The 27,993-nt window shown below is 48.6% G+C and overlaps 1 protein-coding gene across 2 annotated transcripts in view; it reads right to left on the bottom strand.

Annotated features, from left to right (window-relative positions):
- Positions 1 to 27,993, bottom strand: part of Efcab6 (EF-hand calcium binding domain 6) — a 177,819-nt gene that overhangs the window by 128,655 nt on the left and 21,171 nt on the right. For both annotated transcript variants that reach the window (XM_052161364.1, XM_052161365.1), the window contains 2 exons: positions 19,580 to 19,668; positions 12,949 to 13,009 (listed from right to left, as the gene is read on the bottom strand). In XM_052161364.1, the coding sequence (XP_052017324.1) occupies positions 12,949 to 13,009; positions 19,580 to 19,668 (150 nt within the window). The remainder of the gene's footprint in view (positions 1 to 12,948; positions 13,010 to 19,579; positions 19,669 to 27,993) is intronic.

Below are 27,993 nucleotides of genomic sequence, written 5' to 3' on the forward strand. Positions count from 1 at the left end.
CTGAGGGAAGGTCTGGTGGAGGAGCCCAGTAGTGCAACCTGTCTCCCTGATGAGGACGATACATGCACGGAGATCACACCTGAAGTCTCAGGGTTGAGCGGACACCAGGAAAGGTGGCCAACTGTGCTGTGCTGGTCCCCTGGGGCTGCAGGTCAGAGGAGGGCACCAGGCACTGGGGGCACAGGGTGGACCACCAGGTATGGGAGCTGAGGATGCCAGAGGATGGAGTTAGGCACCCACCCTGTTTTGAGGCTCCCCAAGCACGGTCCTTAGACCTTCCTTCCTAGAGAAACTGGCAAGTAAGACAGGAAGGAGCAGGACCCCTTGTGGACCACAGGCTGCAAAACCTGAGGACAGGAGGAACACGTGTGAGAGGCAGGACAGGCAGACGCCAGCCCAGGAGGGCATCCTGAACTGCTATGTGACGGAGACCTCTAACCCAAGGGCCCGCACTGGCCTGGTTTTCGTCTACATGTGATCCTGCCAAAGGCATCCTTCAGTGACAAAAAGGGGAGCTCAGTGTGGGCCTGCAGAGCAGCCTGAGGAGGGAAATCCAACTGCTTCCTATTTGTCCCCCACTGAGCTCAGACAGCACCATAAACTGCCTGCAGTGGATGCGTTATTACTCGTTATTACTCTGCGGGGCTTTGTTCCAATGCTTTGTACACAGTGTGAGCTCTGGGAAGAAAAGCTGCAAGCCCAAATAAATACGGCCACCCAGACTTTTGTGTGTGTGTGTGTGTGTGTGTGTGCGCGCGCGCGCTCACGCGCGTGCACGCATGAGAGAGAGAGAGAGAGAGAGAGAGAGAGAGAGAGAGAGAGAGAGAGAGGGAGAGAGAGAAAACAGGTATGGAGAGGCCAGAGGACAAGAAACACCTCAGGTGTCACTACTCAGAAGCCAATCCCTGGCCTGGAGCTGAAGGATCCACCATGTCTCCTTGGCCATGACTGGGTTTTCAAGCACATGTCATCCGTCCTTTTGGCTGTAAGCATTCAGACTTTAAGGGGCAGAGAACTGAAACTTTGCTCTCTGGAGCCTAGACTCACTCTACTAGTCTGGCTCTGAGGAGGCTCTTCTAGAGCAAATCAGAGACTAGCTGAATCCTTCCCAGCTCTCTGACCTGTTGTCCCTCTGCTGGAGATACCTTGTCCTGCCCAGCTCTGACAGAAGGGGGTCAAGAACTATGTACAAAGAAGCACAGGTGCAGGTATCATGTGCACATGCACACTCGCGAACACACACACTCACAAGCACTGGGCATGAGGGGCAGCCTGCAGCCCGAGCCCCACAGCAGGGAGCTGCTACTACCCCAGTCTTGGCTCCCTGCAGTGTGCAAGAGAGTGCTCAGCAGTCAGTGCTGTCTGTCTGCCACCTTCCTGTCACCGCCACCAAACTCTCGTTTCAAATTGAACAAGTGAACATTTTGAAATGAGACCCCCCCTCCCCAAAAATAAAGGATGCCTCTCACAGTAAACACATCAATGCTCATTTTCCTTATTATTCTACTTTTGGCTATTTTGTATAAAATCTTTAATTAAAGTTTTTCTTTGAAATTGTCATTATCAACCCAGAAGAAAGGACGGGGGAGAAAGGAACAACACAGCTGTGCGGCTATGCAGCACAACTCGGGGCTAAATGAACTGGAACGGAGTCGGCGCTTGACGGTTATGTTCTGAGTTTTGGCTCCACGTTCTCAGCAACGCAGTCTGACTTGTCACTTTATATGGATTCCATCTGTTTACACTCTGAGGAGTATTGGCTTCCCACCGTGAACATTTCCTATTTACCAGCTGGTAGAGATGAGCCAAACCAGATAGGAAAAAATTAGACTGCATTCAGAGCCTCATAAACACAGACTCTCAACTCGGGGACGTGTGGGGGAGTGGCGTGCCAGGCACCACTCACCTCTAACAAAGCCCTCATCCCCCTGCCTGTCTGCCTGAGTCCCTGGGCTCTGCTCACTCTGGTGCTCCCACACTCCTCCCCCCCACACCCCGTGGGCCCAAGACAGTGCATTTCTTTATTGGGCATATGCATACCCTGATTTCTACCCAAACTGAACAAGCTTACATAAAAGACATCTGAATGGGATCCACAGAAATGGAGGAAAGAGGACAGACAAAAAGAGGACCGCAAATCAGAGAAACCCAGAAGTTGCGGATCCTGATATGGAACAAAGAACTGGTTCTGGGCATCTCTGCAGGGATGTAAGGAAGGAGGGAGGCTGGAGGCCATGTACTCTGCAGCCCTGCACAAAGCTTGCACTTCAGCTCCATTGCTAAGGCATTCACCCAAGACTGTAGCTTAGAAGACTCATGACAAGAAGCCCACGCCTGTCTGCCAAGGGACTCCAGGGTGCCAGGTCCCCTGGAAACACTTCCCATTTCTCTTCTTTTTCTCTCTCTTTCCTTCTCCTTCTTTTAAAAGGTTGTTGCTGTTCCTTTTGTTGTTGTTGATCATGATGATGTTAAAACACAGTCTCATTATGTAACACCCTTGGCAGGCTTGTAAGTTGCAATAGAGTCCTGACCTTGAACTTACAGCAATCCCCCTGCCTCTGCCTCCTGAGCAGGATTAGAGGCAAGCACCACCATGTCTGGCTCTCCTTTCTCACCCAGGCAAAGTACCCCAGCTCGCTCAGGACACAGCTTCACAGCAGGGGAGACTGGGCTGCCACCACACTGACATCCACTCTCAGCGGCATGTCCCTGGAGAAGGTCTTGCTCAGAAGCAAGCAAGCACCCAAGGGGGCTCTCGGGAAAAGTTTTCTGATGGGGCCAGCACTGGGTGCTGCCAAGACTTGAGCCAGGACACGAGAAGGCCAGACTCCTGTCTAGAACAGACAAGGACAAGCCCTGTCACCTTTCCCAGAGTATCCCAGCAGTTCCTCTGCCTGCCAGGTCCTGGGCAGCACACAGAAAGCAAGAATAATGCCCAGGTGATGCCCGGGTCTCTGTAGTGATGCCCAAGTCTCTTCAGTAATGTTGGGTCTCTGCAGTGATGTTGGGTCTCTGCAGTGATGCCTGGGTCTCTACAGTGATGCCTGTGTCTCTGCAGTAATGTTGGGTCTCTGCAGTGATGCCTGGGTCTCTACAGTGATGCCTGGGTTACTGCAGTAATATTGGGTCTCTGCAGTAATGTTGGGTCTCTGCAGTAATGTTGGGTCTCTGCAGTGATGTTAGGTCTCTGCAGTAATGTTGGGTCTCTGCAGTGATGTTAGGTCTCTGCAGTAATGTTGGGTCTCTGCAGTGATGCCTGGGTCTCTTTAGTGATGCCTGGGTCTCTGCAGTAATGTTGGGTCTCTGCAGTGATGCCTCGGTCTCTACAGTGATGCCTGGGTCTCTGCAGTAATGTTGGGTCACTGCAGTAATGTTGGTTCTCTACAGTAATGTTGGGTCTCTGCAGTAATGTTGGGTCTCTGCAGAAATGTCTGGGTCTCTGTAGCAGCTCTTGAGCTGCACCTTGCCAATGTATGTCTCCATGAACTCATAAGACTCAGACAAACCTCGGTGAAGAAAGAAGGTATGGCAGACTCAGGTGACTGAGTCATGGACCGGATAACAGCTGGATGGGGGGATGGGGTGGGGGCAGGAAAGGTAAGGTGGAGCCCTGGATGTAGCATAGGGAACATGGGAAGCTGGATGGACAAGATGGAGAACCCAGAGAACGGCGTAGTAGGCTGGACAAGATGGAGAACCCAGAGCGGTACAGCACAGCTGGCACACGGTCCTAGGTTCACTCAGGGCTCACTGGGCTGGGAAGCCTTTGTCATCTCCCTTCAGCCCATGGACACTTTTTTCCTAGAAAATTGTTCCAGGTATCGTCTCCAAACTGCACTCTGCCTTTCTAGCTTCTTCCCGTTGGTTCAGGCTGAGGAGCCTGTGGTAAGCACAGGTCCCCAGAGTCTCGCTCTGCTTCAGGCCAGACTCAGCCTGGCACCTACTGTGCTCTAAGGCACGCAGTGGTCACGGTCTTCCCCCTCTGACAAACCCACAAAGCCCACCATCGTCTCCCCACCCAGCTGGCTTCCACATAACAACAGACACTGCTTTATTGAAAACTAAATCTTCCTATTCAAGCTGACATGACTGGCAAAAAACAGAATCAAGGAGATTTCTCTTTGCGAAAGAAACTACAGAAAACCACAACCAATCAAAATGCGGAGTTGTGGAGCCCAGTTCTAACTGATATATCCACAGAGTAACTCCTGCAGCCAAGGCTCGGGGACGTTGTGGAAGAGGGAGCAGGGGTGTAAGAGCCAGACCGCTGGAGAGTTTGCTGTGAGACTGTGACTCCCTGGGATGTCAGAAGGCACAGCGATAAAGTTTCACCAACATGACTGCCTAGACATGAGCTGGACAAGGACGATTCCAATAAACATGCTAATGTAGACAGGGAAAGCTCGCATGGCTACAGCCCCAGACAAGGAAGCACAGGCAGTGAAGAAAGGAACACCGAGAGCAGGACAAACAGTCTTCCTCTGGGAGAAGCACACCAGTGGGTTATCCATAGCAAATGGTCAGCCCTGAAAACATATACATACAAGTAACTTTATACAGACGGAGTAAGTTGGAAATCTAAGTATATGTGTGTATGTAAATGATTAATGAATAAAGAGGCCACGAATTTGAAAGAGAGCCGGGGGTATATGGGAAGGTTTGGGGAGAACATGGAAGGGATGTAGTTATAGTATAATCTCAAAAACAAAACAAAAGTAATAAACCATCATCCTCTATCAAGGCTGTTCTTGCATCGACTTCATATGTCTGGGGGACAAGGATCGAGTCCTAGTATCACATCACCCATCACTGCCGGGTCCCCACACACCAGCACACACTAAGCCAATACAATCTGGTGGTGAGAAAATGTGACTAATAGTTTCAAAGTCCTCCTCGTAGGCATCCCAATCGCAGTTGATGCCCTGCGAGGTTCCACACACAGCCATATCCATGCATTCACACCTCTCCCTGCAGGGCCACGCCCTCACCAGACCTTCAACATAGTCCCACATTAGGGCTTACATCTGGCCTTCAACTACTTTCCCCCTAGCTTTGATTTTGAAGCAGGCCTGTCCCATCTGCCTGAGATCACAGGTTACCTCAGAACAGCCATGGTCTTATCTTCTGTCTGCCCAACCATGTCTCCACGATGCCCCGAAGCAGTCTCCCAAGCCACCTTGTCCCCGAAGAGTTACCCATGTCTGCACTGACTCTCATCCGCCTTCCTCATCCATTGTCCCTAACCACTCTGAGCGATGTGAGCTGGCCTCCATCACCATAGCATCTGGTCAGCATATGCTGGCCATGTGCCGGATGCCAAGTGCAGCGGCACCTGACCCAGTGAAGGTGCCACAGCCGTGAGACACATGTCCACTCACAAACACTTGTCATAAGGTCGAGAGCTGAAGGCATGCTCCTCTCAGCATCTCGGAGAAATGCTCATGAGGAGATGAAGAGCTAGCTCAATGGTTAGGAGCACTTGCTGCTCCTCCAGAGGAGCGGGGTGATTCCCAGCACCCACAGGGCAGCTCCTAACTATTAGAACTCCAGTTACAAAGGATCCTCTGATCTTCGAGGCAGGCTTGTGGCACACAGATACATATGAAAGCAAAACACTTACACACATTAAATAAAAATAAATAAACTTTTAAGAGGAAAGTAGTAGGCCACACAGAGCTCTTCTGACTGTGTGTGATGATTTGAATAAAAATAGCCCCCACAGGTTCCTATTGTAGTGAAAAGTTTGGTTTCTTAAAAACCAGCAACAGCTGGGCAGTGGTGATGCACACTTTTAATCCCAGCACTTGAGAAGCAAAGGCAGGCAGATTTCTGAGTTCGAGGCCAGCCTGGTCTACAGACTGAGTTCCAGGACAGCCAGGGCTATACAGAGAAACCGTGTCTCAAAACAAAACAAAACAAAAAACAAAAAACAAAAACAACAACAAAAACAAAATACACACTCAGAAACTGGGCTGTGGTATCACTTCAGTCCCAGGTATGGGGACGCGGGGCTGCTTCAGACTGTCCACAGTAGCTGACTATGATTTGCCTCAGACTCTAGCAGGGGCTTGGTTTTGCCAGCTGCAGATAATTGCTGTGACTGTGTGAACGTTTGGAATTCTGGGGACTTTTCAGAATTGCTGGTATATAAATTCTAGGGCTACCAGGTTGGCTCTTAGTTAGCTGTTGGTTGGTTGGTTGTTGGTTGCTGTTGGCCGAGGTTTGTTATATAGATGTGTACAAAGAAGAAACAAGAATAAATTAGATATCCTGACAGCAGAGATCAAACTTGCTGCAAGGAATTAGACTGCCCTAACTAACAGGAAGTAGTTTAATGATACATCACCCTCTTTCTGACCCCTGACTTTCTTTATTCAGTTAGGGGCTTGGAAGGATGAAGGAGAAAGGACGGAAAAGGAAGAAAGAACAAAGTTGCAAACATCAGCTACATCATATATTTCAGCTCTTAATCTTCGGGGAGTGGAACTCAGGATTAGAAGAACCAGGAGGTGTGGCCTTGTTAGAGGAAGGGCGGGGCTCTGAGGTTTCAAAAGCGCATGTCGGCCGAGGTTCTCACTACCTCTCTCAGCCCGTGGATCAGGGTGTAGCTGTCAGCCACTGCTCCAGGCCTGAGTTCCCTGCTATGATGATAATGGATTAAGCCTCTGAAGCTGTAAGCGAGCCCCCGATTAGATGCTTTCTTTCTTTTTATAAGAGTTTCCTTGGTCAGGATGTCTCCTCACAGCAACAGTGTTCTATAACTAAGATACTATGTTTCTCAGCCTCCAGAACAAACAGGAGGGAGGTAAGACAGCCTAGTGTAGGGTTTGGAAGTCTCCAAGATGAAAACTGCCCAGGACTAAAGAGAAAAGACCAAGGCTTTCCCAGATTGGTGGGTTCAGAATGATTTAAGATTACCATGTGTTCTCCCTGGCCAGCAAAACCCCTGGGCATCGTCACCTGCAGCCGGATGAGAGCAGGTCCGTGGCTCCCACGGTAACACTGGCTCTCGTGCAGCAAGCACACAGCGTTAAAGAGTAAATGGTGGGGCAGGGCAGGCAGATGCAGATGACTGAGCAGGACGGGCAAGAATGATGCTTCTCCTCTGGACACCTGTGAGGCTGGCACCCCAGGAGAGGTAAATGTGGGTTCCACCAGCACACGGCAGGCTCCCAGCCTCTGGCCCTGACCCCTGTGGCTTTAAACCACATGCTGTCTCTTCACTTCTCTCTTGAGAACTACCGACGAACCTTTCACATGTAAATGGTCCCTAATTTTCTAGCCATCTCTATGAGCCTGGCAGATGACAAGCCCCTTTATCTTTATCCTCTTACAGAACCACCATCTAATGACACCATTTCCTAGATTCTCAGGTGAGCGACAGTCCCAGGGGAGGCCAGCTTGCTCTGGACTACTCAACATTAGTGTCCGGAAGCCCCACTCGGGCTGCCTGGTTCCCCACTTGGTGCAAACACTTGACTATCCCCCCACAAACGTCTGTCCGTGCTATTGGTTGGCCATATGTAGGCTATGTAGCTTAAAAGTCAACAAGATAAACTTCGTCTGAAATAACTGTAAATTCCAATTGAGTCCTTGATACGGTTTCCTCACGAGGCTTCAGTAAATTAATAATAGATCAACCAAAAATAGCTTCTGGGCTTGAAGTTCTTTTGGTGCGAGTTTCCGATAGAGCGGCAAGTGGTTGTTTTGTGGTGAGAGTCGAGAGTGGAGGCACTGCTCTTCATTTAGCTGCACGGAGGCACGTGGAGGAAGCTGTGACTTTATTAATCACTATATTCGGTTATGATTGATGGGCTTTTCTGCGGGGAGGAAGAAGTGCCTCAGATACAATCTGTCCCAACAGCTCTGCGATATGCTAATATTTTCTTCAGATGAAAGAGGAGATGTGTTCAAATCCCTGCCGTAGCTGGTGATTGAGAGCTCCAGAGGGGCCAAGGAAGCAAGGGTGGGAGGAGGGGCCGGGCTAAGCAGGAGCTAGGAGCCTGCCAGTTTAGCACATGGCCTCGGCTTCAGCTTGTTGTGGCTTTCTTGTGTGTGTGTGTGTGTGTGTGTGTGTGTATGCATGCAGGCATGTGAATGTACATGTAGAAGGCAAAAGCCAATCTCACGTGGCCCTCCTCAAGAGCCAGCCATGTTTTTTGAGACAGAATCTCTCACTAGGACCTGAAGCACACAAATAGGCTATGCTGACTGGCCAGGAAGCTGCAGAGATAAATCTCCACCTACCTAGTCCTGGGATTGCAAGCATGTGTGGCAACGATCTGGGTTTTTGGTTTTTTACCTGGATCCTAGGAACTGAACTCAGGTCCTCACGCTTGCAAGGCCATCTCACTTGTCCAGGTGAGCCATCTCCCCAGTCCTAACTATAACTTTGTAAATGCCCTTTAAAAGGAAAGCTCACCTGTCTAGGAAGGATGACCTACTCCTGACTCTTGTGCCTTCTCCACTGGGATAAGAACAAGCAGGCAACTCACTTGAATGATTCACCAATTACCTCTGAAATGATGCAGGCTGCGTCCTAAAATTCTGAGGCACCAGGGTAATCCCATCAAAGCTGTGTGGGATCACTCGGTGTCCAACAGACATGCTAGTCACAGCTGACTGGGTCGACCAGATGTTCCAGCATCACAAATACCCAAGCCCTGGAATCCTTTCTACTTTTGAGAGTTTCTTTAACTTGGAAAGCCATGAAATGTGAACAGCCTGGGTCTTTGGCTGTTTTTCTTTTTATGCCTCCTTAACTGTATGACATATGCTTGAATTCCAGTCTTCGGTTCAGAACTGTTTTTGTGTATGGCAGGTCTGGAAAGGTCTGGAGTCCTGCCTGTTCTTACAGTGTGCGTGAGCATGGCAGAACCCTTTGGGGCCTCTCAGCTAGCCGCTATACATGGTTATTAATACTTCTCACCCTGGGGTAATGTGAGGTTTTCTTCCTGTCTTAGCCTTGTCTTCTATCCCTACCACACTTCATGTGGGGGTCCACAAATAACAAAACAGAGCAAACACTGATGACATTCCCTGGTCTGACCATTTCCTTCTTTTGGTCCTACTGGAGTCCTGACTTCAAAACTATTTACTAAGTCTGAGGTCTTGACTTATCCAGCACCCCATGATGGAGCTAGGACCTGGAGGGACAGACAAGGGCACGGGCACAGGTGACTTGATTGGGAGGGGGCGGGAAAGGGCCACATGCCAGAGAAAACCCAGGGGAAAAGTGACTGCTCCACAGACTGACAGGTGGCCTCACGGACAGAGCAAGGTTTGTTTACCACTGTAGTGGAGGCAGCAGAGGCTGCTCTCAGGTGAAGAGTGACCCTGGCTATTGACTTGACCAGGTGTATGTCTGCTGAATGCAAAATCAGGCACAGCACATCTGCTACCCTACCAGAAAGCAGGGTAGCTCAGGTAATAATAAGAAGGCTGGTGTTGGGCTTCTTCTCCACCCATAGCTGTGTTCCCATGGGTGGGAACTGCTCACCCCCTTCCTCAGTTTCCTCCAGGGATGAGAGTGGTGCTGCTTTGAGAATCTCTGGAGACAGGTTCACTAGAACGAAGCACCTAGAAGAATCCTAGTGAACACTGGGCCTCTTACCCCTACTGTGACTACAGCGAGCAAAAGTCATACACTGAGAAGTGTCCAAAAGAAAGCCAGGCACCTTCCTCCACCTCAACAAGCTTGCCGTTATATTTTGTTGTGGTTTTCCTGGGTGGCCACCTGATGCACAGGAGGAAGCCTGTCACCCCAGGAGAGGCCACAGAGAGCCGGCTTAGGCTGCTGGTGGGGACCAGTTTGTTCCCAGGCTTGAGGGTGCAAGTGGGTGAGGGGAAGGCCCCGGCTGGAAGCTCCCCTGTGTGCTAATTGCTTGTCTATTACTGTGATTAATGGCTCTGATAAAAAAAAAAAAAAGACAACTTAAGGAAGAAAGGGTCTGTTTGGTTTCCAATCCCAGGCTGCCAGCCATCACTTCAGGGAAGTCAGGGTTGGGAGCTCAGGACCTGGCCACACCCCTCGCACAGTAGTGCAAAGAGAGATTAAGAACACACTTGTCTGCTACTTATGCAGGCCTCTCTCTTCACTCTTACTCAGTTCAGGGCCCAGCCTGTGGAATGACACAGCCTGCATTCTAGGTGTGCCTTTCCACCTCAGTTGACAGCAAGGCAATCTCTGATAGAGATGCCCACAGGCCAAGCTGATCTAGATAATTCTCCATTAAGACTACCTTCCCCTGGGATTCTAGGTTGTAGCAAGATTAGTTTAAAACTAACTAGTACAGCTTGCTCTGGGCAGCTTGTTGGAAGATTGGAGGAAGTGGCTCTGAAGTGAAACCCTTGAGCTCAAGACGCAATCAGATCGAGAAGTCACTTCCCTCTCCTCCCCTCCCTCGGCCTCCCCTTTCGCCTGTCCTCCCTTCCCAGTAGTGAGAAGCAGAGGTTAGCTAGCCTTCACCTGGAAAAATATCACTTCTCTCTATGGCCAAGAAAGTGACACCTATTGTCCCGTTAAGGGTTCCGCATGGAGAAACAGCCTCTCTAGACAGCAGCAGCGGGAATATCTGCCCATTGATCGCACTAGGGTCTCCACTTTTCCTAACACCTCTTGTCCTTACAGTACCATGGTGAATCCCAACACGGAGATGGGAAAGCAGGGCGGTGAGAAGCCTGGCTAACGGCCGCCTTCTCCAGAAAACCACCAGGATGCCTGTAACTCTCCAGAGACCACCGCCTCCCTACTCTTCAGGAACAGAGAATCTGAACACTAGAGAGACCCAGAGAAGGCTCAGCAACACACAACCAAAGGGCTTGTGTGTGTGAGGTCCAGGAAGGATTCCGGGTGAGTGGGTGGGCCTGAGGATAGACTAAATTTGAGCCAAGACTACGGTAGCCTCTTCTGAGGATGCCCTGAGAATGCCCTCAGCTGGCATGACATGACAGCACCACTCTACACAAAGCCACACAGCAAATCACTGAATTGAGACAGAGCTGGGGAATCCGACGGCTGAGACTCTTCTCCAACTGATATATGAAGGCAAGTCCTGAATGCCCAGGGGGCCTCTGGGTAATGAGGGTAACCAGGAACATACTTTGGAAAGACTTAAGTCAGAGGGCAGATGCTGACAAACCAGCTGTCAGACCACCTTCACCATGGAAACAAAAGGGCATGTCAGCTCTGGGATCTAGTTTGTCTGCCCAGTCGTCGGGTGCTGATCTCAGAAGGTTAATTCCTTTGCACATGAGCAAATCTGGCCTCCAGATTCAGAGACGTGTGCATGTGTTCTTGGCTCTAATGAGCCTTGTGTGTCTATAGTTAAAACAAATGGGTGTGCCTTCATTCCAAACTCTCTCCCGGCCCTGGAAGGAAGGCACAGGCAGCGCCTAACTCCACTAATCCCGTGGTCATCTTCCTAGGCTCTAGCACGGTCAGGTAACCACTACCAACTACTACCAGGATCCGGGGAACTGAACAAGGACTTATGAGTCGGCGGCTGGGTCTGCTCCGTGTGGTGGCCCTGTGCGGGGGGGGGGGGGGGGGGGGTGCATAGTGGAAGAGATGTTTTATGGGCTCTGCCTCCCCTCAGAAAGAAGCCATAGCTGGCAGCTAGTCCCCCACCTCCAAGCTGCCTGGCTTCCTCTTGGGTGGCACTTCCTTCAAGGTGAGCTCTGCTCTCTACAGTGACACATGATCAAATCTAGTAACAAGGTGAGTTTTGTTGGGCATAGTCCAGGTTGTAGACATAACTGGAGCGGGGACATCTACTGGCAAGAACACTTGGCCAAGTGGCCCCAGCACTCCTGGAATGGAGAGTGCTGTCTGGCTTTCACCCTCATAGCCCGGTCAAAACCAGTAACAGCATAGACACTCATTCACAGATGGCTTCCACAGGAAGAAAGTCAGACGGGGGGGGGGGGGGGGGGAGGCCCAGCGCTGGAGAGTGCAGATCCCTGCTTTCAGTTGAGACCATAGGATGCGAATGGGGAGCTTGCTGTTGATAACTGACAACTCCCACCCATGTCCACAAGCTGTGGACTCTCCGTAACACCTCCTATCTCTCCAAAAGCTGTCGCAGTAGGGATGACCATCCCAAACGGCTGGCTTTCCAAGGGGCATTTTGTGATAAACACACCTTATGCAGAAACAAAAGACAAAACCAAAACAGGTACTCCTAGTACCGAGTCCTCCTATAGAATAGCCCATAGGCTGGCTATACAGGGGTCCAGGCCAGGGCTCCAACTCAGAACGACTCATGTGACTCGGGTTTGGGGACACACAGTGCTTCGAAAGGATCAGTTACAGGATTCTTCTGCGGTGGATGGGACAAGCCAGGGAACTGGAAGCAAACATTTTGTGGCCCTCTAGTTATTTTTGAGTTTGGAATGTATGGAAGTCTCAAAAGAGTTCAAAAAAGAAAGAAAAATGTGTCCAATTTCAAACCAACATATTGAATCGAGTAAATTAAGCCACAATTCTCAAACTGCTCAAGGAACTGACAGGCTCTGATGCATTTTAAAAAGGCGTCTCAGCTCCAAGCCTGGCGTGGTATCCCCACCCCCCACCCCCGCCCCGCCATGCTGAGACCTAACCAAGTGGCAGAGCGGCTCCTGGGCTAAGTGACCCCTCACTGGAAAAACCCCGTGCTTGGCACTGACTGGTTATTTTCTCTACACTGCCTATTACTGCTCAGGAAAAGTCTGTCCTCGTCCTGACGAGAAACTCAAGTCTGACACAGAAACAGGACAGGCAGCTTGCTGACACACGTCCCGAGTTAACACAAGAGACAAGATCACTGTCAAGAGCTCTGGGGTGCCAGAGCACACACGCACACACACCGCCTTCTCTCACAAAGCCCACATGACTAGGAGCCCTCACTAGGGTCACCAGCCTGGGCCAACCAAGTGTGGAGTAAAACATTTTTTTTAAATCCCTGTTACCTTTTCAGCAAGTTGGACTTCTCTGAGTGTTCGTCTGTTATCTACCTCGTTTTCATTTACCCTTGAAAATAAAATAAAAATAATTTTTGTTAACATTTTTCCTCTCGGACAGCTGTTGACACCGGACCTGCATAGCACTGAGCCACAGGCTTTCTGAGTCACTTCTCTGGGGGCGTGAACTTCCCTGGGCCTCGGTTTCCTCATCAGGAAATGGAAGTACAGTATCTACTGTCTTCAGGGCATGTGGGGACTTAATGGACACCAGGCCTCACTTCAGCTGAGCCCACAGCACAATTCCAGGCCTGGGCTCACCAGCACCCAGACTGTGTGCTATTGCACTCCATCCTGACTATAGTAGACACCAGTGCTATCTGACCCCAGGAGCCTCTTGGTAAAGGACTTCCGGGTCACCGTGCGCCTGTATCTTGGCTCCATCTGCTCTTCCTCTCAGGTCTTCTAGGGTCTGCAGGATCTGTGTAGCTACCAAGCCTCAGAGCTTCCTTAAGACTGACTGGTGGGGTGGGGTGTGGTGCAGAGCAGAGAACAGAAGGGGCAGAGCCTGGGCCCCTCTCCTTCCTGCCAGCTCTCCATCACCTGCCACCTGACACCATCCCACCGAGTGACAGCCACAGATGGAAGAAAACAAGAGCGTGGCAGGTTGGGTGCCAGGGAGAGGATAATGGGGACTGGATGGAAGCCGGAACCCCGGCAATGGGTAATCTTTGGGGTGGAGGGAATAAGAGGCCTCGGCTCAGGTGTCATGTCAAGGAGATCCTTGAGCTGAAGGACACCACAGCTCTCCTGGCCACACAAAGGGGACATCAGGCGGCCCCGGGGCAGGCGCTCAGCACACGGGAGTCAGCATGAAGCAGCTGGAGCCGGATGAATGGGTTAGAGACACACAAGGGAAGTTTAGAGACAGTGGGGTACTGTGGGCCATAAGAGGGAGTCTGGACTTCTGAGGGGCAGCGAGGTCCTTGGAGCATCTCATGTCACTTTATGTGTGTCAGAGGAAGCCAGTGCTGAGAGCCGTTCAGTTCTGTGCCCACGATAGAGACAGCAATCTCGTGTTAACGCAAGCGTCTTAATACTGCTCTAGTAACATATTCAGTGGAAAATATTGTTCATAGGATGTACTTAGGAGTTGAAGAATAAAAAATCGTAAGAAGCGTAGATTAGCACAACTTTTTAAATCCTTTCTCTTTTCCCCTATCTCTGTGCCTATATGTACATTTTCTTTAACTGGAACTAGTCACTCTTTGTCTTTTAAGCGAAACGTTTACCATGATTAAGTCTGTAACACGCATTTCCTGTAACCGGCAGCTACTCTAACTCTCTATAAGGAGATTTCCATCTTTTCCCCTCAACTCTTTATCCTTCTCCTGAAGCTATCTTCATTTTTTAAAAGCCAGTCGCTGGGCTCTGTCCCGCCTGCAGCCTCAACCCTTTGCCTGAGTGTTCCCACCCTGTTACATTACACATGCTATGCACAAGAGCTTGGGGCAGACTAGCTGCTTCATGGTCTTTATTTTTACCACCTGTTCTAGATTTCTCTCTCCTTTCTTATTTCTAGGTTAAATACTGTTAAAAAAAAATTAGCTTCCTTTTTCCCCCGTCTGGAAGTTAAATATTCATGTCTGTGATCTTTCAGCTGGCCTAACAATCACAATGTTCCGATGTAAGACTTCTGCATGCCAAGTTAAAGCACGCAGACTCTTGTCAGAAAGGGGCAGAGCTCAGAAGCCCCTAACTCAGCCCATCCACTCTGTCTCCTGCCTGGTATTTGAGACTCCAAACCTTTTATTAAAGGCACAGAAGTGCTGGCTCCATTTGCACAGACAATTGCGTTTCTGTTTGTGTGGCTTTACGATGTTAGTTGTTTTCTGTACTGTCCCTAAAACCTCAGGCCTTCAAGCCTGATCATTTTCCTTTGGCCTCTTCTATACTGCTGAGTCAGCATCTCAGATTAACCACCCATCTTCACAAATGAAATTAAAAATATTTTTACTTGGCCCCCAAATCCTTATTTTGTAACACGTTTCCCCACTCCTTTTTTATCTGGAGACTGGGTGTTCCTAGGAACCCAAGCTCCCCTTCCTCCACCCCAAGTACTGGTTCCATCTCCCCTTCCCAGACTGAACTGGCCTTGGAAGCCTTCAGGTTCAAGAGATGGTCATATACCAGGTCTCCTTGATTCCACACGGGCCCCTCTCCTGATGGATCTAAACTATGGCCTCTTTACAGCAAAAAGCCCATCTCCCCGGCAAGCCCCACTTGTCTCAGTTGCCAGCCTTTGTTCTTCAGGTCTTCTGTGGCAAGGCTACCTGCCTGGACCCAGCTATGCATCCATCTGCCCTTTGAATCTGCGCTCTGCTAGTGCTGCCTGCTTTATCCATGGGAATCCTGGTTGCCTGAGTGGGGAAGCAACTCCATACCACAAGACCTGTTCTCTGGTAGGGAATTCAGGTTCAACATAAAGATCATACTCCAGAAACTTCCTCAGAACTCTGTGGTTAATCTTCAAAGGTAGAGTTCAGAATGCTTTTTAAACATCACCAAGATTGTGTTATATGTGGAAGACCATTACAATTCATCCAGTCAACAAAGAGCCGACACCATTTGGATCAGTTGCCATACAGAAGGCTCACCATGAGCAATCACAGTGGTTATACTGGCACATCATGGCTGGGTATATAGCTTACTACAGAGCTTGCCTCATGCGGGCAAGGCTTTGGCTGGTTCCCTGAACCCCCAGCCCCTCTATAAACATGGGAAGAAAAGGAGAATAGTACTTCTCTTTTAGAAAATCACCTCATGGGCTTTTCTGTAGGATGAATGGTAACAACGTCCATATTACAGAGAACACCAGCTCTCCCGCACTGGAGACAAGTCCCCCATTTTGAACGTAGCATAGACTTAAATAATCCAAGGGTTAAAACTGCATCTACAGGCAAACTATCCCTTCCTGATGGGGACTCCACTCTAGTGGGGCTTGCCACAGGATACCCAGGGGCTCCCGTGGTCATTTTAACATGCGGAAAGTTCTGGTGTAGTGACAGTAGCCAGGGCAGGAGAGAAGTGATGGAGAACTCTTCTGGCCAGCCTTTCCTCAGCATGCCAATGTATGAAGTGTGGTCCCCACAACTGTCTCTCCAGGAAGGAGGTGCCACGGCTACAGTAAGTCTCACCTCTACCAGGGCAGAGACTTAAGCTGTTTTTCTGCTGCAGCCCCATGATTGGAAGTTAAGCAACAATAACAGACTGTCCCTTGTTTTATGTGAGTCAATATGAATAAATCATCCAGGACCTGGTTAACACACTGGACTGAATACAGAATGCAAAGGTGCGATTCTGCTATTTCCAATAATGATGAATACTCAACTCTCTCCCTCCCCTTCCTTCCCCCCTCTTCTGTTTCTACACTTTGAATGTTCCCTCCAGACTTTGGTGCTGTGTACTACAAAGCAGGGCCTGAAGAAGTGGCCCATGGCTGGGTAGGTGGCACTCCCACCCCTTCACCTTCCTCCAGTAAGATTCAAAGAAAAGGCTGAGGTGCTGAGGACTGGATCTTGGACTTCCAGACCTCTGAAACTCTCAACAATAATTCCCACTCTTACCCAGGCTGTGTATCCTGATATAGGCACACGGAACAAAGCAGGACAGATCTTCCTGGAAGAGTCATTTCAAGTGCCCTCTTCCTCCCAACCCTTGTCCTGGTGTGCCCGTCCTCTCTGTGTCTGTCTGTGCTGTCTGCTACATCCATCTACATCCATCAGAGCTGCCTTCCGGGCCACTGGTGTTCTGTTAGGCTGGCTTTACTCCGTTTTCACCAACCGACTAAGTTTATTCCTCTAGTTCCCAGCATCCCGGGTCACACTGTGCAGCAATGCTGCCCACAGGGCTCTTCTCTCTGGCTCTCCTCGCCGTGGTAGCACACTTGGCTTTCCCTCTTGCCTTCTTTACTTCAGAGGACAACAAAACTGGCATGGGAATTCACTAGGGGTGGACAGGAATTCACTATGATTTAACTAAAGTCCATAGAACTAAAGCCTACTATATACAAAGTATCCTCCTCTGGACTCCAATTTTCACTTTATTTTTGCCTCTTCGAGGGGTCCTACTCTTAACAGCACATGAAGAAATTAAAATGCCTATATATTCCACAGAAATGCCATTCATGGTACTTGACCTGCCGTACCTGGGGGACGAGACTTGATCAGAATGTCATGGTCTCCTACCATCAAGAGGAGTCAGCATCACAGAAAGTCAGAATATTTCAAGTCCAGTTTAAATCATTAGCCTTTTATGGTGAAGAAAATAACTTAGGGTTCTTCTCAGCCCAAATTATCAGACTAAGATTCCATAGTAAGACGCATACACAGCTCTCTTGCTTTCTGTTTTTCCAGCTCTTTAAGGTTTAGGGTTGTTTTGTTTTGTTTTGGGTTTTGTTTCTATTTGTTTTGGCTTTTCAAAACAGCTTTTTAGTTGTTTTTTACACAAAGAATATTTAAATAGGTGATGGTACACCCAACAATACTATCCATAAGTAGGTCAAGATAGGAGAGAGTAGATATGGTCTGTGTAGCGCAGCCTTTCTTCTGAGTGACTGGAAAGCACACAGGTGAATGATTTCTTCTGCATGGAACAGAGCTCTGAGGCCTCCCAGGCCTGTACTATACAGCAGTATGTTTCCGGTGCTGTGACAGAATACACAAATCTGGGCATTTATAATGAAAAGAATGGTGTTAAGGAGTTGGTTAAAGAACTGGAAGGTCAGAGCTAGGGGTCTCTAATGAGGGCATCATGTTCTTTTAGCCAGCGGCAGAAAGTGGAAGAGCAGGCGTGTGTGGAGGAACAGGCACACACGGAAGGGGAACCCTGAGAACATCAAGACCCGACTCCTGAAGGTAAGTAATCTAGTCCCGTGAGAGCAAGAACCCACTAACATGAAAACATCTTCTCCCACGGGCTCTTACCCAAAACCAACTGGTCTCCATCTGGCTCCACCCAGCAATACCAACCAATCAGGGAATTAAGGTGAACACGTGAACTCCTGAGATTTCACTAGTGATTTTTTTAAATTGTGATTTAACAGGGGAAAAGCCATAAAACTTGTCGTTATGAACTGGGGATACAGCTCAATGGATAAAGCACTTGCAGAGCGTGTGTGAAGCCTCTGGGGTTCAGTCCCTTACTACCACAAAAAGAAAAAACAAAACGAGCCACTGGACCACTCACACAGTTCAGTGGTGGTCAGCATATGCAAGATGCTGTACAGAAGTCTCAAGGTCCACATATCCTCACCACCCCCAGCACTCTGTCAGCCGAGGCTCCCAATTGCTCCTGGTTCCTCATCATCCCTTCCTTCTGTTACACTGGTACTTATGCCTGAACTGCAGGGGTGGAGGGTAGGGAGTCAACTGTGACCCTGTAAGTATACTACTGAAAGGTTCTAACTGCACAGGATACCATTTGTTTTCATATGCACAAGTGCATTTCCTGTATGCCTATGTGCCCATAAATGCAGTACTTATGGAGGCCAGAAGGTGGCTTTGGATCCCCTGAAACAAGAGTTATAGGCAGTTATGAGCTGCCTGACATGGGTGCTGGGAACTGAACTCAGGTCCTCTGAAAGATCACTGTGATGGTTTGAAAAGGAATGGTCCCCACAGATTCATGTGTTTGAATGTTTGGCCATAGGGATTGACAGTACTAGGAGGTGTGGCCTGGTTAGAGGAAGTGTGTCACTGTGGGGTGGTCTTTGAGGTCTCCTATGCTCAAGCTCTACCCAGTGTGGAACACAGTCTCCTTCTCCTGTCTGCTGATCAAGCTATAGAACACTCAGCTCCATCTCCAGCACCGTGTCTTCCTGCATGCTGCCATGTTTTCCCGCCATGATGATAATGGACTAAACCTCTGAACTATAAGCCGGCTGCAGTTAAATATTTTCCTTTATAAGAGTTGTCTTGGTCATGATGTCTCTTCACAGCAACGAAGCCTTAACTAAGGCAGGCAGCAAGGGCTCTTAAGCTGCTGAGTCACCTCTCCAAACCCCCAAATTTAATTACTGTAATTGTTTGCAATGCTTCATAGAAAATGAGGCTCATTCACAGAATCAGACAAACACTGCAGAATTTTCTTACTAAAACAGTATCTCCTAAACCATAAACTGAAACCCAAAACATTCCTGCTAACAGATTCATTGAAGGTTGTGTGGTAGCTCCCACAGGCTGTGGTGAAGGAGTGAACCCCATATTTGTGCTAAAATTCTGAAGCACTGAGGTGATCTTACAACACCTATACTGTCCTGTCTCCATCCACATACTCACTTCCCAGAGAATGGCACGAAAATGTACAAAAACCAATGCATTTCACATCTAGCATCTGAGGGTCTTACTACAAAATTAAAATAATTAAGAATTATTTCCAGACTTAAAATACATTGTACAAGGGATATTTTAAACGTGACTTTACCTGCTATATTTATGTTCTGCAACAACCTTGTTATTCTTCCTAAATAAAATTCTGACTGGGGATTAAGCCATCAAGTGTTACACAGATAAGCTCTGCTTGTGCGTTAAACATCATTTCAAATGTCAAATGTTAATATGGGTGAGAGAAAAAAGCTTACCTCTTTATACCATTGATGTTTATATCAAGTCCACCGTACCTGGAGAGGAATTCAAGGTATGGCACATTACCCAAGCTGGTGATCGGGATCTACAGTCAGACAGGAAGAACAAACGTGTTAGAGAGTTGAGACCCAGTCAAAGACACACAGCACAGCAGGCTCCTGTGTCTATAATGTGATGCTGAAACTGCTGAGGGAACAGACACTGTTAGACATTTGTGGGTCCATTCTGGGAGTCAGAACTGATACACAGCCTCAGAGAGCACAGAGTAAGGCTAGTCTGTGCCTGAGGAAGAGCCAACACATGTTTACAACATTATCAAACATCTGACCTGAGATAAATCTAACACTGACATAGAAATCAAACAGAATGTGGGCAAACATTTCCTGTACATTGTGTGTTACTATTAGCTGAGTTTCAAGGCAGAAACTGTCACTGTTAAAAACTATTTCTAATAAACTTCTATTGTGATTATTGATTTCTTGGGGAAGGGACTGCATGCCACAGCATAGGTAGGGAGGTCAGAAGGCAGATTGACAGAGTCAGTTCTTTTTTCCTACCATATGTGTTCCAGAGAATGAACGCAAGTTGTTAGGGTAATGGGCAAGGACCTTAACCCACTACTAAGCCATCCTGCTGGCCCAAAAGTTCTACAAATGATACTATTGGGTCAAGTGAGTTGGCATGAATTATATATTAAATAAAATGATTGAATCAGTTGAGATTGGCACTCCACGGTGATTATGTGAGAAGTTAGTCTTTGTTGTTAAGAATTATATGTCCTGAAGTCAGAATAAGAACTGTGAGACTATCAACTTCCTTAATGTTCGAAGACTTTTCTCCAGAAAACGAAATGCACTTTAGTGTGTTGAAGACCACACTAGAAAACAGGAAGGAGCTCCCATGCACACTGATCAAAAGAATTAACCTCATGACAGCAGCTGCAGTCCTGAAAGTGACCTACAGAGTCAGTACAATCCCCCATCAAATTCCGGTGACATTCTAAACAGAAAGTACAAAAAAAAAAAAAAAAAAAAAAAAAAAAAAAAAAAAAAACCCTAAACATCATATGGATGTACAAAAGACCCCAAATTACACTGCAGAGCCATGGCGACAAACCTGGCATGTGCTGACATAGACACAGCCTCCAACCAATAGGACAGTCTGAAGGACCGGGAAGGAAATCGACACACCGTCACCCACTCACTCGTTCTCATCCAGGAGCACACACTGGGGAGATGCCGGCCTCCCTCAACTCATGGCACTAAAAACACAGGACACCCAGAGGCAGAAGATTGAGACTAGATCTCTGGCTCACACTGCACAAAATAAATAAATAAATAAATAAATAAATAAATAAATAAATAAATAAATAAATAGAAATGAATGATTGGAGGACATTTCTGTGGGACTTGGAGCCCTGACAGCCCTAAAGGACAATGCAGGAGAAATGCTTAAAGAAACAGGCACAGGCAAGGCTGTCTGAAAGCTCAGGGAGCACAGCAAACAATTCAAACCGTCTCTGCAGCAAAGGGTCAATGGGCAGAGAGAAGCAGCAGGCATGGGGTGGGAGAAAAGTTTTGCTAGCCAATCATCTGACAGGGACACAGTAACCAGAGTACATAGAGAGCTTGAAAGATGAAATACCAAAAGAACAAATGATCTATAAGCCGGTGGATGGGTTGAACAAGCTGTTCTCAAGATTTAAGTGGTGAATGCATACACATATAAATATATGTCCACCCTCCCAGGTCATCAGGGAAAAGTAAATGCAATCTACAGTGTGGGCCTCAGGGGATGGTTCAGTGGGCAAGACTGCTCGCTCTGCAACCAGAAGGACCTGTGTTTGAATTCTCAGCACCAATGCTAAGAATAAATAGAAAAATCGAAAATAGCTTAAAAAATAAAACAGCCATGGATACACATGCCTGTAACCCCAACACGGGGGACTGGAGACAGGTGGATCCCAAGAGCTGTCTGGACAACCGTTCGAGGCCAAAACATTGAGCTTCCTGATCAGAGATATCCTGTTGCACGGCAATAAAGTGGGAAGCCAGGGAGGAAGACTCTGATAGCTTGCTCTGGCCTCTGCATATGCATATATGGGTGTGTGCCTGCACACTGGCATGGAGACACACAGAGAGATGCATGCACACACACACACACACACCACTAAAATTAAAAATTTAAGTGACATGGTTATTTTTTTTAAGCTCCAATGTGTTTCTATCCTACTTCAGTCATTAAAAGAAATTTAAAAGGCTGATGGAAATTAGTGTAAGCATCACAGAAATCAACATTACAAAAACTAAAAACACAACTGTCATGTGGCCCAGCTGTACCACTCCGGGGTGCATAATGAGGGACCCTAAATCTGTACACCACAGAGATATTCAGACATCCATGTTCATCACCACACCATTAACAATCAAGCTATGGATACAGCCGACACGCCCATCGGCAGATGAAGGGGGGAGATTGATGAATATATACAATGGGGTTTTATTCAGCTCTGAAGAATGAAACTACATCATTTTCAGGGGGAAAAAATGGATAGAACTGGGAGGTCATTGTGTTTGGTGAGGTAAGCCAGACTCAGGCAGACACAGCAAGCGCGCTTCCTCATCTATGGGGCCTAAACTCAAGAATAAAAGGCACATCATTTCTCAGCCTCGCGGGTAAGATTAAGTGTAAAGATAATATGTGTGAAAGAAAGGAAGGACTGCCGGGAAGGAGGAGGGATGAAAGGGAGGACTGCAGGGAAGGAGGAGGGATGAAAGGGAGGACTGCAGGGAAGGAGGAGGGATGAAAGGGAGGACTGCAGGGAAGGAGGAGGGATGAAAGGGAGGACTGCAGGGAAGGAGGAGGGATGAAAGGGAGGACTGCAGGGAAGGAGGAGGGATGAAAGGGAGGACTGCAGGGAAGGAGGAGGGATGAAAGGGAGGACTGCAGGGAAGGAGGAGGGATGAAAGGGAGGACTGCAGGGAAGGAGGAGGGATGAAAGGGAGGACTGCAGGGAAGGAGAGAGGGATGAAAGGGAGGACTGCAGGGAAGGAGGAGGGATGAAAGGGAGGACTGCAGGGAAGGAGGAGGGATGAAAGGGAGGACTGCAGGGAAGGAGAGAGGGATGAAAGGGAGGACTGCAGGGAAGGAGGAGGGATGAAAGGGAGGACTGCAGGGAAGGAGGAGGGATGAAAGGGAGGACTGCCGGGAAGGAGAGATGAAAGGGAGGACTTCGGGGAAGATGGGTGAGGGACGAAAGGAAGCACTGTACTGATAAAAAAAACCCATGCCCTGGGCTGAGGAGGCAGCTCAGGGATTAAGAGTATTGGCTGCTCTTTCAGAGAACCCAGGATCAGTTCCCAGCACCCACAGCGGTGGCTCACAACTATCTGTAACACCAGTTCCAAGGAAGCCGATGCCCTCCTCAGAGATATCCTGATGCAAGGCAATAAAGTGGGAAGCCAGGGAGGAAGACTCGGATAGCTTGCTCTGGCACACACATGGTACATATCTATACACACGTGAAAATAAATTGTATTTTAAAAATATGTACATTGTGCATGTTGAGTATATTGCTAGTGAGTGCATATGCTCCTATGTGTGTGTACGCATGCACACACACACACACACACACAGAAAGAGAGAGAGAGAGAGAGAGAGAGAGAGAGAGAGAGAGAGAGAGAGAGAGAGAGAGAGAGATCTCCGAGGAGAAGAAAGTGAGTGGAAGGCTGTGCCTCAGATAGCTCAAAGTGGAGGGACCTATGGACTCCTGTACCACAGGTGCTTTTAGTATCATTCTTAGGGAATTTTTTCTGTACGTTCAGAATTATTTCTCACACAAAGTTGAACTTTTAAAATGAAGATAATTACCCAAGAAGGATTATGGATCTAGAATTGATATATGATCAATAAAAAAATATATTATTAAAGTCTCACACAGGTTAACATAACACACCATCCTTCACAGCTAACGATTCCAAAGTCTGCACAACTGAGTTGGTATTTACCTTGCCTTGAAATGGCAAAGCCTAGCGCGGTTATCTCAGTGTTCCCCAAAGGATACATTTCTCTTCCCAATTTAAAACATGTGTAACTAGGAAACGAGGCTAGAGGGATGCAGGCTTATGGCATGCCTGTGGAGAAGCCTTGCCTGCACAGGGGCACCTGTGACTGCTGCTTCTGACGCTGTGTGTGCTAGCAGATAGGAAAACAGCGGGTACTTCAAAACTCTCCTAATGTGACAGAAGATGGGCAAGATCATGTCAGATGTGCGGTTCAGGATTGGATGTCCTGGGTGATAAGATAAAAGAAAACAGGGACCTGGGGGTGGAGGTGAGGGATCAGTCAGTAAAGTACTTGCAAGGACCCGAGTTCAATCCCCAGAAGCTATATTTAGAAAGCTAAGTGTGGGGACAGGTGCTCACAATCCCAGTGCTGGGAAGGTAGAGATGGGCTGGTCCTGGGGCACACCGGCCAACTTGGCCGGCCTGTGAGGTAAGTTCCAAGCTGATAAGTGAGCCTATCTCAAAAACAGGGTGGACAGTGCCTGAGAAACAGCATTTGAAGTTCTTTTCTGAGAGAGAGAAAGAGAGAGAGAGAGAGAGAGAGAGAGAGAGAGAGAGAATAAAAAGAGAGAATAAAAAGATGAGAGAAGACACTTGCCAGATTACACCCAATAAACAGGCCCAGGGCAACTTTCAAGGTTTGACAGGAGCCACCCTGAGCCACCTTCAGAGTCCTCTTCCACAGTTCATGGCCACCCTGCACGGCGCTGCTGCCAGTCAGAGTCAGAGGTCTGAGACTCCAGAGCCTGAGCCATCCTATTGTACATCCTATTGGACAAAGACTTCAATCATCTCGGAGTCCCTGACAGCACACTTCGATTCTAACTGCAGATGCAGCCTGCCATGACTGTAGCCCATGGCTAAGCTCCTTGGACAGAGACAGGAAGGCTCTGCTCAGCTCTGAGCCCTGCGGGAGTTAGGGACCTGCTGTAAGTGTACAAGATTCACCAGCATCCACACCCAAGTGGATCACAGGAAGCAGGCTCTCAGGCTGGAGACGAGGGAGTTCCACAATCTGTGTCTAGCAGGCTGAGAATTCCCACAGCCTCGGTCTCTCAGTTAAAATACCACAGGGGCCTCACAGAACTTAGTTCTCTGAAATCCATTTGCTCACAGACTTTGTTATTTCTTTAAATGGTCTATGACTGGGCCAAGGAGATGGCTTGCAGGGTAAAACACTTGCTACACAAGCGAGAAGACCTGAGGTCAGATCCCACACACCCATGGAAAGACTAGGCATGGAAGCAGGTACCCAGAACCCCATGCTGACAGGGGGGTGACGGGGGCTTCGTAGCCAACCAGTCTAGCCAATCAGCGAGTTCCATGTCCAGTGACAGACCCTGTCACCAAAAATAAGACAGGGAGCTATGGGAAAAGGTAGTCAAGGTGGAACTCCTGCCTTCACAGGCAGATGCACTGAGGTTCAGGGTGGGGGTTGGGTGGAATCCGGTTCCTACTCAGAGAGTCCTCATGGAGACAGAGCAGGCCACTACAAAATTCTAAGATGCCCCAACATGCAAACACCCTGATGTGGCTCTCCAAGGAACACTATAGCTAAAGGATGTACAGATGGCTTCTGAAGCTCTATTCTAACTCCTGGGGCAGATGACTATGAAATCTTTTACTGGTTTTATGCATTTCCGATTGTGCTACCAACTGAAGAAGAAGGGTGTCAGCCCACAGAGTTGTCATTCAGCTCAGCCCCAGGCATCACACTTGAGCCCATTCCCAGGACCTTGGCTCCCGTGACTGACCACAGGTCCGGAGGCTCCAGGCCCTGAGGAAGCGTGCCTGATGTAAGGGGTAGAGAGCCCGGATCTTCTCTTTTAAAAGGTCTCCAGTGCCCAGTAACTTCTTCTGAAAAAAGCTGCTTTTGAAAACATGTCTAAGCCGTGGTTCCTGTACTTTTCTCCTCCTACACAGCTGCTTAGCTTGGGGGGATTGTATCTACTGTCAACAAACATCACACTGTAGCTGTAAGGACAATACAGAAAGTTTTTTTCCCCCCTGAGGAATAATTTCTCTGTGTAGCCTGGGCTGTCTTGGAACTGGCTCTGTAGACCAGGCTGGCCTCGAATTCACCACTTGCCTCTGCCTCCTGAGTGCTGGGATCAAAGGTGTGCGACACCACACCCAGACGAGAGATTATATTCTAACTCTCCATTTGGTACAAAGTGTTTGTTACACCTCAGGCTTCAGAGGAGACATCCAGTGTTTACAAGAGTAAATGGTCTTCATACATCAGAAATATTCCCATGTTAAATCCACCCCAGCCTTAGCAGGTCCCCAAGAGAGTGAGTCAACGTTCACAGCAGTCACATTCACAACCATCAGAGAGCAGAAACAACCTAAAGATCCCAAAGGCTGGAACGTTTGTCACATGCACACGGTGGGGCCCGGCAGACAGCCATAGACAGGATGCCAGTGCTGGCCAAGTGAAAGGAGCCCCAATACAGAAGCACACACAGGCCGTGGCTTAGTTAGGGTTTCCATTGCTGTGAACAGACACCATGACCAAGGCAACTCATATAAGGACACCATTTAATTGGGGCTTATAGGTTCAGAGGTTCAGTCCATTATCATCAAGGCGGGAAAACATGGCAGTGTCCAGGCAGGCACAGTGCTGGAGAAGGAACTGATAGTTCTACATCTTGATCTAAAGGCCACTAGAAGTCTACTGTTTTCCAGGCAGCTAGAAGGAGAGTCTCAAAGCCCACCCCCCCCCCACACACACACACACAATGACACACTTCTTCCAACAAGGACACACCTACTCTGACAATGCCAAACCTCCTAATAGTGCCACTCCCTGGGCCGAGCATACTCAAACCACCACAGGCTGTGACCCCGTTTAAATGAAGGTCACACACTCCTTTTAAGCCCAGCACCTGGGAGGCAGAGGCAGGCAGATAATCAAGGCCAGCTGTGTCTCCATAGCGAGTTCGAGTTCGAGGCACGCTGGGATTACACAGTGAGCCACGGGCAAAGAGGAAAGAAAGAAGAAAGGGAGGAAGAAAGGAAAATAAAAATAAATAAATAAACACTTGGCATCTCCAGTGTCAACGAGTGGATTATTCGCTCCCAGTAGATGAAGGTATGGGGGAGGGTGACTCGACTCCTAATGAGCACGGGCTCATTAGGTATTCAGGGCATATACATTCAATCTTAATTAAGCTGCTATTAAAAATGTAGACGGCAGCCGGTCTCTCTGGCTCAGCATGCAACGCCCTCTGCTGTCAGGTTGCTGCAGGAAGACCCTGAGAAAAAATGGGGCAGCCTCCGAAACCAAGAGGAGGTGCTGGGGAGAGGAGACATGTAACAGAAAGGCTGGGCAAGGAAACTGCTTAAGGATGACGGGGTCAAGCCTCCTCACTCATGGAGCAGGCAGCCATGACACTGGAAAAGGAGAGGCAGATGTTCCCTGGAATGCTGGCAGAGAACTGAAGACAAAGGCTTTGTGTGTCACAGAAACGGGGGGAGGGGGGACAGGTGGGGGGCAGGGGTACTGTCAACGTAGGGAGCCACTCGTGTGAACCAATGCACTCCTAGAACTGTGCCCACAGAGAAGGTTGTGTGATGTTCCCAGGGACGTGAGCCACCCCTGCCTGGACCCTGGCTCCCGGCATCCTCCTTGATTCACACACAATTAGCAGAGCTCTGGAGAGTCCCACTCCAGCGTCTCTAGATCTGAGAATCATCCGATCCTAGGACTCAGGCAAGGGGGGATACCAAAGGAAAGCAAACAAGTCCTCATAGTAATGGAGTTGCATCCGAGGCTGTGGAACGCAGACTAGAGGGGCTCCTGCTGGCTGCACAGGGATGATTTGAAAACTGAGGTGAATAACTGATGATTCATAACCCACTTCCAGAAGACCTCAAGTCCCTGTGAATGTGTAAACAGTGAGTGAACAGATTGAAAGTCAGAGGAGAAGCGGAATATTTACCCATCTCAAAGTTCCCCTCGTGGAATATTAACTACAAAGTGCACACCCTGGAAAGCCTGACAGATTTCCCTTCTGAAGTGGCCAAGGCAAGCGAGTGTCATCAGCTCCCGGACACAATGGGATCCAGAGCAACCTAAGCAGAACAGGAGATCACTGTGACACACCCATAGAGAAGCTGCCAATGCATGCTCCTGAGGAAACCCCAGGCAAACCCACACGGGGACTCCTTCAGTAGCCAAAGGCAGAGTCAGGGAAAGACGGGGGAACTGGCTCAGACTGACAGGGACCAAATGGATACCAAAACCGAGGGCAGGGTCTGACTGTGACCTGGACCTATAGGGTGGGTGTGGGGCAAATGCACTGTTGTCTGAGGCTGCGCTGGGAGTAATGAGACAAGGCTGG

The sequence above is a fragment of the Apodemus sylvaticus genome, chromosome 17, assembly GCF_947179515.1.
Source record: "Apodemus sylvaticus chromosome 17, mApoSyl1.1, whole genome shotgun sequence".
Lineage (NCBI taxonomy): Eukaryota > Metazoa > Chordata > Mammalia > Rodentia > Muridae > Apodemus > Apodemus sylvaticus.